Source organism: Oncorhynchus masou, chromosome 21, assembly GCF_036934945.1.
Source record: "Oncorhynchus masou masou isolate Uvic2021 chromosome 21, UVic_Omas_1.1, whole genome shotgun sequence".
NCBI lineage: Eukaryota > Metazoa > Chordata > Actinopteri > Salmoniformes > Salmonidae > Oncorhynchus > Oncorhynchus masou.
Genome location: NC_088232.1, coordinates 41,641,686 through 41,654,403, shown reverse-complemented (window position 1 = coordinate 41,654,403; position 12,718 = coordinate 41,641,686). Strand labels below are relative to the sequence as shown.

The 12,718-nt window shown below is 38.7% G+C and overlaps 1 protein-coding gene across 1 annotated transcript in view; it reads right to left on the bottom strand.

Moving 5' to 3' along the window:
* The window catches only part of LOC135508363 (beta/gamma crystallin domain-containing protein 1-like), a 61,522-nt gene extending 51,745 nt beyond the window's left edge, over positions 1–9,777 (bottom strand). The window contains exon 1 of the mRNA XM_064928492.1: positions 9,231–9,777. Within this exon, the coding sequence (XP_064784564.1) occupies positions 9,231–9,571 (341 nt within the window). The 5' untranslated portion in view covers positions 9,572–9,777. The remainder of the gene's footprint in view (positions 1–9,230) is intronic.
* Between the last annotated feature and the right edge of the window lie 2,941 nt (positions 9,778–12,718).

The following is a 12,718-nucleotide window of genomic DNA, read 5'->3' as shown; positions in this document are numbered from 1 at the left end:
TTGGCAGTCAGGCTGCTTCTGTTTATTGTTCCCCTGGCAAACTCCATCAACAGACGTGCAAAGAACTGGTTATTACAGATACTATATGTGTCAGCTTCTGTTTGTATGTACACAATCTGTACCTGAACTGCCACATTCCCACAAAACCTATAGACAATGACATCCAATCATTCAAATGTATAATGAATCATAGGATATGAATCATACAGTATATGAATCATACAGTAAATAAATCATAGGATATGTGGTGTGTTAGAAATTGCTTCACTTGATCCTCCAACCTACCTGGCCCTGCTCCACATCCTCCTCCCAGGCACACACCACAACGTGGCTGTGACACATCATACTGGAGAACTGTCAGTACAGAGGCTAGAAAGAATATCAAACACGAGTTCACTCAGCCATACTGCTCAAGACTTGTCTATAAAGCTCATAGCCTCAAGTTCTGATTCAGTATCGTGGCGAAACATGCGTGTTGGGGGAGTAGGACTACAGGAGAGAAATTAAACAAAAATATTCTCATTCATGCTCTTATGTTGCTCCTGTCCAAAACATTAACTTACTACATAGTGTAAAATGTACAATACAACCACAAAGTGCATACACGGATGAACACAAATATACATACAGTACTCAAAGGCCTACACTGCATTGCACCAGGCCTAAGAACACCCATTAACTGTGTGTAATCCACAATATACCATGGGCTGTCATGCCTTATTACTTATTATAAACAGGGTAGTTTGAGCCCTGAATTCTGATTGGCTAAAAGCTGTGGTATATGAGACAATATACGGTACCATTGGTATGACGCAACACTACTTGTGTACTGTTCTAATTACATTAGTAACCTGTTTATAATAGCAATAAGGCACCTCATGGGTTTGTGGTATATGGCCAATATACCATGGCTCAGGGCTGTATGCAGTACTCAGTGCTGCCTCATGACTAAGAACAGCCCTTAGCTGTGGTATATTGGCTATATACCACAAACCCAGGCCTTATTGCTTAAAAATGCCATTACTCAATTCATATACTTTAGCACACAGAAAGAGAGCAAACACATGTCAATCAAAATGAACCCTTTCTATCACAAAAAGCTGTAGGCCTAAATTGATCTATCGATTCTATACACTACAGTACAGTACAGTATGATACGCATAGAAGTAAAATAAAAATACAGTTATTCAAGCTGTAAGGTTGTGAATGTTTGGTCAAACTGTGCAAACTGAATATGTGGGTTCTATCTAAAACCGAAACATCACTTCCTACTATTACTTCGAATGAAGGAAAATTAGTAAGGCCAAACAAAAAAGGAACTCCGTTTCAGGTATGGTTGGTCTTAGAATTCCAAAGGGACTCTGTTTCAGGTATGGTTGGTCTTAGAATTCCAAAGGGACTCTGTTTCAGGTATGGTTGGTCTTAGAATTCCAAAGGGACTCTGTTTCAGGTATGGTTGGTCTTAGAATTCCAATATGGGTCAGCAGGGCAGCAGATATTAGAAAGGGAAGCTGAAGAAATGCTAGAACTAAAAGCCATGGGTTACTAGGTTAGAAATGTTGAAATGGAGATGGATGATCAAGCAAGAATCTGAAGTTTACCAAAAGCATCTACAGTACAAAATAACCTTATGGCACAGTGCAAATAGTATGTGACATGTCTTTTCTCACCCACAACCATAACTTCAGGCATGCTGGAGCCATGAACCACTGTAGCAACACACTACATCTCACACACTTTTGGCTTGCAGTCTGGCAACTGTGCCTCCTAACAATCCAGAAGGATATCATTCCATATCCTTATTCTAGGATTGTATGACTACTCCGTACACACTTTCAGCTGAGGGCCATTTGAGACCGTACACTTATTTTGAGCAGAAGACATGTCATTCAAGAGGGTAAAAGCTACTGCAAAACGTATACCTGATGACTGAGAATAAAGGATAGTACTAGCTACTATAGGGTGCTAAAAAATGGGGTTGTAAAGGTGTTGTTGACAGAGAACGGTAGAAGGTTTGTTATGTTATGTAAACTGAATGGTCTGTGTTTCTTTGATGGTATCAGTAGGAGGAAAACAACATTGTCTCTGAATTAATTTGATTAAATTTGATTTATTAGGATCCCCATTAGCTGAAGCCAGTGGTGACAGCTCGTCTTACTGGGGTCCGACATGTAACTAAAAAGACATTACAGACAAAATACTTTACAATTGACATACATTTAAGAACATTAACATGTAGTGTTGGTGTGTGGGAATCTATGGGGCGGCAGGGTAGCCTAGTGGTTAGAGCATTGGACTAGTAACTGGAAGGTTTCAAGTTCAAATCCCCGAGCTGACAAGGTCTGTCTTTCTGCCCCTGGACAGGCAGTTAACCCACTGTTCCTAGGCTGTCATTGAAAATAAGAATTTGTTCTTAACTGACTTGCCAAGGTAAATAAAATAAAATCAGTTACACATACATCTCAGTACATACACACAACAAGTAGGTCACATGTTGGGACTGTGAAAAGACCCCTGGTGACATGTCTGATGGGGTAAGTGTAAGTGTCAGTGCTGTGTGTAACAATTTTGAATTTCCAACACATTAACATTTCTCATAAAAACAAGAAGTGAAGCAATCGGTCAATTTGTCATTCTGCCCATAATTTCCTATAAAATATCAATTTACACCATTTGTTATATAATTGATCTTGGCTTCATAATACAGTTTCTTATTATTTTTGCTGAGTTTAGTCACATATTTTCTTAACTTAGAGTAAATCAGCCAGTTAGTTGCTCAGCCAGACTTATTAGCCACTCATTTTGCCCCATCTCTTACAGTTTTTTCGGAAGTTTACATACACCTTAGCCAAAAACATTGAAACTCAGTTTTTCACAAATCCTGACATTTAATCCTAATAAAAAAATCCCTGTCTAAGGTCAGTTAGGATCACCACTTTATTTTAAGAATGTGAAATTTCAGAAAAATAGTAGAGAGAATGATTTATTTCAGCTTTTATTTATTTCATCACATTCCCAGTGGGTCAGAAGTTTACAATCACTCAATTAGTATTTGGTAGCATTGCCTTTAAATTGTTTAACTTGGGTCTAACGTTTCAGATAACCTTCCACAAGCTTCCCACAATATGTTGGGTGAATTTTGGCCCATTCCTCCTGACAGAGCTGGTGTAACTGAGTCAGGTTTTTAGAACTCCTTGCTCGCACACGCTTTTTCAGTTCTGCTCAGAAATGTTCTATGGGATTGAGGTCAGGGCTTTGTGATTGCCACTCCAATACCTTGACTTCGTTGTCCTTAAGCCATTTTGCCACAACTTTGGAAGATTGTTTGGGGTCATTGTCCATTTGGAAGACCCATTTATGACCAAGCTTTAACTTCCTGACTGATGTCTTGAGATGTTGCTTCAATATATCCACACCATATCCACCAGTCCCTCCTGCAGCAAAGCACCCCCACAACATGATGCTGCCACCCCCGTGCATCACAGTTGGGATGGTGTTCTTCGGCTTGCAAGCCTCCCCCTTTTTCCTCCGAACATAACGATGGTCATTATGGCCAAACAGTTCTATTTTTGTTTCATCAGACCAGAAGACATTTCTCCAAAAAGTATGATCTTTGTCCCCATGTGCAGTTGCAAACCGTAGTCTGGCTTTTTTACAGCAGTTTTGGTGTAGTGTCTTCTTCCTTGCTGAGTGGCATTTCAAATTATGTCGATATAGGACTCTTTTGTACCTGTTTCCTCCAGCATCTTCACAAGGTCATTTGCTGATGTTCTGGGATTGATTTGCACTTTTCGCACCAAAGTACATTCATCTCTAGGAGACAGAACACATCTCCTCCCTGAGCGGTATGACGGCTGTGTGGTGCCATGATGTTTATACTTGCGTACTATTGTTTGTACAGATGAACGTGGTACATTCAGGCATTTGGAAATTGCTCCCAAGGATGAACCAGACTTGTGGAGGTCTACAATCTTGGCTGAGGTCTTGGCTGATTTCTTTTGATTTTCTCATGTCAAGCAAAGAGTCACTGAGTTTGAAGGTAGGCTTTGAAATACATCCACAGGTACACCTCCAACTGACTCAAATTATGTCAATTAGCCTATCAGAAGCTTCTAAAGCCATGACATCATTTTCTGGAATTTTCCAAGCTGTTTAAAGGCACAGTCAACTTAGTGTATGTAAACTTCTGACCCACTGGAATTGTGATATAGTGAGTTATAAGTGAAATAATATGTCTGTAAACAATTGTCAGAAAAATGACTTGTGTTATGCACAAAGTAGATGTCCTAACCATCTTGCCAAAACTATAGTTTGTTAAGAAGACATTTGTGGAGTGGTTGAAAAACAAGTTTTAATGACTCCAACCTGAGTGTATGTAAACTTCTGACTTCAACTGTACATTCAGCAGTCCATTAATTAGTTGGTGTGTGTAAGTGTCTGTGTGTGCTGTGGGGTTGAAGCTATGGACCCATAGGCTTGGCTTTCTCATCCCTTAGAGGCTTTTGGGAGGGAGGGAGGACGGACAATGAGCCTTTCATTGCGGATGTAAGCAATGAACACATGCATATTTGCAAGGTCAATTATACTGGATAGCACCTTGTGAGTCCCACCATGTACAATCAGTGGTGTAGAGGCTAAACACAAGTAAAATGCAGTTTGTCCATCATTTGTATTTTGCGCGACAGTTTACCCACCTTCGGTGAAAAAATGCACTGAAAGTATAGGAAGCAACTGGTAACAGAATTGACTTGTCTGCCTTCAACAGTTAACAAAACCGGCGCAAGTCCGAACTAGACAAGCAGGAACAAGACACCTCACTGGTTTACCTGTACAAACTGCCACGGGGAAAAAGTTTCATTCTGCTCTGCGTTTAAAATGAAATTAATACATCAAAACACATTTCAGTCGACAAACACCTCCGGTGTGGTAGGACACACAAGACCATAAGGAGGATTATTTAGTTTAACTTGAGAAACATATGTCTGGTCTGGTGGTGTTTTGTTACAGTATTTATTTATTGTTTACTGAAGAATGTATTTACAAAATAAACTGAACACTTATTTTTTCTTAAAACAGCATTGTTGGTTAAGGGCTTGTAAGTAAGCATTTCACTGTAAGGTCTAGACCTGTTATTGTATTCTGCGCATGTGACAAATACAATTTGATTTGATTACCCGGGATTCAGGATTTTAATCTACGTAAATATTTGAGGAGCTCAGTTTATGTTTATAAGTGTACAGAGTGCAGATGGAGAAGTGCATATTACCGAGCCTGGTCCCAGATCTGTTTGTGCTATCTTGCCAACTCCTTGTGACTCATTGTTTGGAATGAAAATTACATATTACCCAGCCATACCAGATAGGCCTATATCTGTTGAAATCCAGTAGCTGATCCCAACTACATTGCTAACACACACACACACACACACACACACACACACACACACACACACACACACACACACACACACACACACACACACACACACACACACACACACACACACACACACACACACACACACACACACACACACACACACACACACACACACCTAATAGCTATTGTTACACTGTGCAGGTCATGAGCAATCACACATTATTTGATAAAGAAAGTACACTGTAAAGGAGTGGTCGTGAAATTGACAGTAATTTACAGGCAGCTCAGTGTCAAGTAAAATTATGTATTTCATATTACAGTACACCTACTGTAATATAAATATGGTATCAAAAAAAGTACTGAGTAATGACACACAGTACAATACTGTAAAATGTACTGTATTAGGACTATTCTGTCAAAAAGTCAATTCTACCGTAATTGTGATGAATTAATGAATGGATAGATGAAATTCATTGAGGGAAGGGGTTTGTATTTCACAGTATTTTATTGTAATTACAAGGGATTGGGACAAGCAGCTTGGCCGCTAGGTAAAGTGTTTGCCTTTAACAGCATATGAATGAATATATGGTGTTTTATATCACTTGCACTTCTAGAGTCCTTAACAAAGGCTTCCAAACCGGCAGCGACTACAAGGCAAAACAGACCAAAAGGACATGGCAAAATGCAATCTGTCCCCTATATACTGTATTTCAAATTGATTGGGCATTATAACCACATACTGTACCAGTTAAATTGGTACAGCATTTTCACAGGCTGATTTCTTTTCCATCACTCACAGCTGAAGATATTAACATTTTATATTCATCCAATGACTGCCATGTTTTTGGATGATGTGATGATATTGTCGCTGCTCATGCTGGTTCCTGTGCGCTCTGAATACTAGTGTGCATGTGAAGTTGGGCTGTGTAAAATATAGACAGTCCATGAATCAGTGTATGCGAGCGTGAGTAGATTATGTTGAAAACAACGGTCAGACATCTTGGACGCAGTCTCCAGTTCTTTATACCTCAGTGGTGAAATAACAGTACCATTTGAAAATGAGAAATTCTTTCCCTGCCCACCACATTTTCGCACAATGCACCATCATTTACAGTATGCTGCAGTAAAATGTTTCAGGGTATTTTACTGTTGATATCCCCCAAACTACTGTAGAAATGACAGTTTTCCATTTCAGTGTAGCCAGTTCTGATATTGCTTAATATATAAGACAAGACAGTGGGATAAGGATTAGGCCATCAGTTGAGGATCTGGGATAACTCCATAGTGATTTAAAAGCTAAGCTATTCTTAATCACATCTCTGATTGTGCATAACTTATTGCTCAATAAAGTAAAATCCCCAATAATTAATTATAGAGGGCTTTTAGGGTAGGTAAATCATACTGTTGAAATCAGTCTATATATTAATTTGTTGTCAGAAGTATAACTCTCCCTGAGATTAGATGCCTATATCATAGCCTAAATGCTGGCTAACTGTACATTTGAATACCAAGCAGGTGCTGACAGGTATCAACGCAGGTAGGCTGCACGGTAAGACATGAATGGATGACATGAACAATTGGGGGCAAACTAGGATAGGTAGGCCTATCTATTTTGTGTCTTACCTTTAACCACAAAATCTAGGCTACCTACAGTGCCTTCAGAAAGTATTCACACCCCTTGACTTTTTCAACATTTTGCTGTGTTAAAGCCTGAATTTACAATGGATTACATACAAATGTATAAAAAATGAGAAGCTGAAACGTCTTGAGTCAATAAGTATTCAACCTCTTTGTTATGGTAGCCTAAATAAGTTCAGGACTAAACATGTGCTTAACAAGTCACATAATAAGTTGCATGGACTCACTCTATGTGCAATGATAGTGTTTAACATGACTACCTCTTCTCGGTACCCCACACATACTGAATATGTAAGATCCCTCAGTCCAGCTGTGAATTTCAAACACAGATTCAACCACAAAGACCATGGAGGTTTTCCAATGCCTTGCAAAGAAGGGAACCTACTGGTAGATGGGTGAAAAATACAAAAAGCAAACATCGAATATCCCTTTGAGCATTCATTACTCTTTGGGTGGTGTATCAATACAGCCAGTCACTACAAAGATACAGGTGTTCTTCCTAACTTAGTTGCCGGAGAGGAAGGATACCGCTCAGAGATTTCACCATGAGGCCGATGGTGATTTTAAAACAGTTACAGAGATTATTGGCTGTGATAGGAGAAAACAGGATGAATCAACAAAATTGTAGTTACTCCGCAATACTAACCTAATTGACAGAGTAAAAAGATGGAACCCTGTATAGAATAAAAAATATTCCAAAACATACATCCTGTTTGCAACAAGGACCTAAAATAATACTGCAAAAGAAAAAAGGAAAGCAATTCACTTTTTGTTTTGAATACAAAGTGTTATGTTTTGGGAAAATCCAAATTTACCCCAAAATCCATATTTTCAAGCATAGTGGTGGTTGCATAATGTTATGGGTATGCTTGTAATCATTAAGAACGGTGGAGTTTTTCACGATAAAAAATGTACCTCTATGGGATCTGTGTCCCGTCCATGGGATGGTTGAGCTAACATAGGCTAATGTGATTAGCATGAGGTTGTAAATAACAAGAACATTTCCCAGGACATAGACATTTCTGATATTGTCAGAAAGCTTAAATTATTGGTAATGTAACTGCACTGTCCAATTTACAGTAGCTATTACAATTAAATAATACCATGCTATTGTTCTAGGAGAGTGCAAAGTTTTGAACTTGAAAAGTTATTAATAAATAAATTAGGCACATTTGGGCAGTCTTGATACAAACGGTTGAACAGAAATGCAATGGTTCATTGGATCAGTCTAAAACTAGTGGCCATAATCTAAATTCCGCTTGGGCTGGAATTACACATTATGGCCTTTCTCTTGCATTTCAAAGATGATGGTACAAATGATTTTTTTTCAACTGTTATTTTTTTCTTTGTATTATCTTTTACCAGATCTAATGTGTTATATTCTCATACATTCCTTTCGCATTTCCACAAATTTCAAAGTATTTCCTTTACAATGGTATCAAGAATATGCATATCCTTGCTTCAAGGCCTGAGCTACCGGCAGTTAGATTTGGGTATGTCTTTTTAGGTGAAAATTTAAAAAAGGGGCAGATTGAAAAACACTTAAAGAATGGAGCTATAAGCGCAGGCTAAATCCTAGAGGAAAACTTGGTTCAGTTTGCTTTCCACCAGACACTGGGAGATGACTTTACCTTTCAGAAGGACAATAATTTAAATCACAAGGCCAAATCTACCCTGGGGTTGCTTACCAAGAAGACAGTGAACAATCCTGACTGGCCGAGTTAGAGTTTTGACTTAAATCTACTTGAAAATCTATGGCAAGACCTGAAAATGGTTTTCTAGCAATGATCAACAACCAATTTAGAGCTTGAAGAATTTAGAAAAAAATTATGGACAAATGTTGCACAATTCAGGTGTGGAAAGCACTTAAGACACTCACAGCTGTAATCACAGCCAAAGGTGCTTCTACAAAGTATTGACTCAGGGGTGTGAATACTTACGTAGATGAGATATTTCTGTATTTCACTTCCAATACATTTGAAAACATTTCTACAAACATGTTTTCACTGTCATTATGGGGTATTGTGTGTAAATGGATGAGAAAAATAAATCCATGAAATTCCTTTAGAATTCAGGCTGTACAACAAAATGGTGAATACGTTTTAATAATTTATGAAAGCACTAAATGGTGTATCCTGGTACACAAATCAAGGTGATAATAGACCTACCCTAGTGAGCACAATTTCGATAAGGTAAATAAAGGTTTAATTTACATGTTACTGCTGAAGCTGTGGAGCTCGTCAGCACCGTTATAGGACAGTGGGTCGTCGATGCGCCCTTCCTCCTTTGAGCCTTTCTTCTTGAGCTGCAAGGACAAGAACCGCTTCTTCTTCTTTTCACTTGCTGGACTCCTATGCAGCGGCCCATCCAGGGGGCTGACGGGGCTGACAAATCCGGGACTCGACGGTAATCTCGGGCCTGGGCTCGCAAGCTCTCCATCGCCATATGAAGTTGCATCTTTAAATTTGTGCTTTTCCCCGTCCTTGTTTTCTTTATCCAGTGACTTTGTTTTATGAAACAAATTCTTTATTTTTAATTTTCCTGATTTACTCATGGTTGCCCGAAATGCTGCTTACAAAAAAGTCGATAATAGAAAAAACTATACAACAATCGAAATGCGAAACAAAAAAAATTGATAGAACCAATCCATGCAGACTATTTGTAGACTACAGCGATTGAAAAAGCGCATACCAAGTGCCCAAGCGCGTGTTTCCAAATGCGCAGCGATAAAGATCCTCTACCCGTCTCAGTGAACCTCTTAAATGTTTAAACTCCCTCACTGCAGAGTGTCGTCTTCCGGGTATTAACGGATTTCAAGCACATATAGTAGGTAGTCTTGGTTCATTTTCAGAGCCACCTGCAGCTACAGGTAAAATGTGTTCATATCTGTCACAGTGATATATGACATAAATCACACATTGTTCATGCAGAGCTGTAATGCACTTTTCTGCACAGCCTGGCCTCAGAGCAATACGAAATTTACTTTTCATCTTTCTGAGCACCTCCAAGTCTATGATACCTAATATTAGTCTAATAAATTACTTGAAACATAAACAAAAGAGGTTGGACAGGCGGGTGTAATCCACAACCATTTAGCAATCTTAAGGTTATATGTACGAGTTGCATCCGGGACAACTGTAGCATTTAAGCTAACCCTTCCCCTAACACTTATTATACATTTAAACAACGGGTGGTTCTAATCTTGGACGCTGATGTGTTAAAACCATATTCCAGCAGGTGTCTATTCAACAAATTACCAATGGCTAAAGCTATGATATTGAAATGCCTATTTACTCTGTTCCATCTCACTGCGCAATCCACTGTCTCATCAGCCCAGCCAGCCAATTTCTCCACTGTAAAAAGCATCTAGAAATGAGCTCTCATTTCTTTTAGACTAACAATTGGTTTTCAATAGTGGAGATTTGCATAAAACTTGTGGTCTGTCTCTGACATTTGTAACATTGTTTCAAAACTGAAATTAGATCTCATGTCCCATAGTAATTAATGAACGTGTAGGGGTTGGAATGAGACAAAGGCAGGGAGGCAGCTTTTCTCAGCCAGTTGAAATGAATCAGCGTAATTTTTATGGACATATACAAATAAATGTCAATCGAAAACAGGTAAAACGTTTATTAATGTTAGCGGTTTTTGGCTAGCTCTGAACATCAGTGACCTGACGAGAGTGCATTTTTGCTGTGCCAGTTGAAATCGCGCATCATTAGCTCATTCTTACGAATGTATCCAAATAAATGCCACTAGAAAACAGCTTAAACAAATGCCAATGCAGCTACTTTAATGTTATTCTGGCTGCACTGTTTTAGATGTGACTGTAAATTAGCCGTAGTTGGCTAGCTAGCAAGGGATAAGAACGCTGCCAGCCAGTATGGTAATAGAACATTTAGAACCAATGACTGGGTCACATCCATAGATACAGAACAAAAGACATAACGACTGGGTTGCATCTCCGGTAACTGAATGATAGAAAGAAAAACCAGCCGGCTTGGGTAGCAACCCTAGATATGTGTCAGAACTATATTTTGTGGAAAGATGAAATAGTACTTTAAGGATCTGCCCCTTTAAAAAAAATGTTTTGCCTAAAATGACATACCCAAATCTAACTGCTGTAGTTCAGGCACTGAAGCAAGGATATGCATATTCTTGGTACCATTTGAAAGGAAAAACTTTGAAGTTTGTGAAATGTGAAAGGAATGTAGGAGAATATAACACATTAGATCTGGTTAAAGATAATACAAAGAAAAAACAACAATTTTTTAAATGTTTTTTTTGTACCATCATCTTTGAAATGCAAGAGAAAGGTCATAATGTATTATTCCAGCCCAGGTACAATTTAGATTTTGGCCACTTTTTGGCAGCGGTGTATGTGCAACGTTTTAGACTGATACAATGAACCATTGTATTTCGGATCATTTTTTAAAACCAAGACTGCCCAAATGTGCCTAATTTGTTTATTAAATACTTTCATGTTCAAAATTGTGCACTCTCCTCAAACAATAGCATGGTGTTCTTTCACTGTAATAGCTACTGTAAATTGGACCATGCAGTTCGATTAACAAGAATTTAAACTTTCTGCCAATATCAGATATATCTATGTCCTGGGAAATGTTCTTGTTACTTACAACCTAATTCTAATCGCATTAGCCTACGTTAGCTCAACCGTCGCGTGGAAGGGACACTGATCCTGAATAAGATTTTATTGAAAATAGGTCAGTCATTATTTGAATATGTTGGTAACCCATGTATAAAAGTGATAATTCCCACGGCACGGGTGTTGTTGGGCCAACCGTGCCAATATATCCTCCAAACACCAGCTTCTTGGGCATTATCACTTAATTAACCCAATTCACTTAACCTGCAACGTAAATTCACCTAACCGTTGCATTTTAGCTAACCCTTCCTCTAACACTTATTCTAAACTTAACCCAATTCACCTAACCTGCTACTTAAAATCACCTGACCTTTGTCTTTAGTTCCCCTAACCACCAACATTTGTCTTCAGTTCCCCTAACCACCAAAGTAAACTCTCCCCATAATTATCTTTGGTTTTTCGTGCAAGCAACCTGGTCTCAGATAAAGATGTGCAATACTATACATCCTCCAAGATGTATGAAAAGTTATGGAATTCAATTCCGAGCCCGGACTCATACTAGGATCTCTAGTGGCACAGCTAGCACTGCGATCCAGTGCCTTAGACCACTGCACCAATCGGGAGGCCTGGCATTCAATTCTTAATCTATTGTATGACAGAGTAAGCCATATGATACTATATGATATTTAAAATAAAAAAAAGTTATATCCAAACTGTGTCAAGTGGGAATTGTGTGCCGTAAAAGCCTAATCACTGGGCAAAACATGTCTCAATAGTTGTAAAAGCATACATACATTTTAGATATGTTGGCCCTCCCTGCTGGCCATATTGGGGAAGTCCAAGTTTCAAATACATTACAGTAATTCATTCACATGGAACCCAGCCCTATTCACTTTTGGAAAGGATTTAATAAGTATAAGTAATGCTATTGCCATAGTGCTTATTCCCATCATATCCTTTCAGATACTGTTCCTAGGGTGTTGGGCTAGGGTCCATGTTCGCATGAATGTCAATTCATCTAATTATAAACATGACCAGTGCTTGTTGTGTGCTCAAACTGTAAAAGTTAGATTTTAATATGAAGCTGGGAATGTC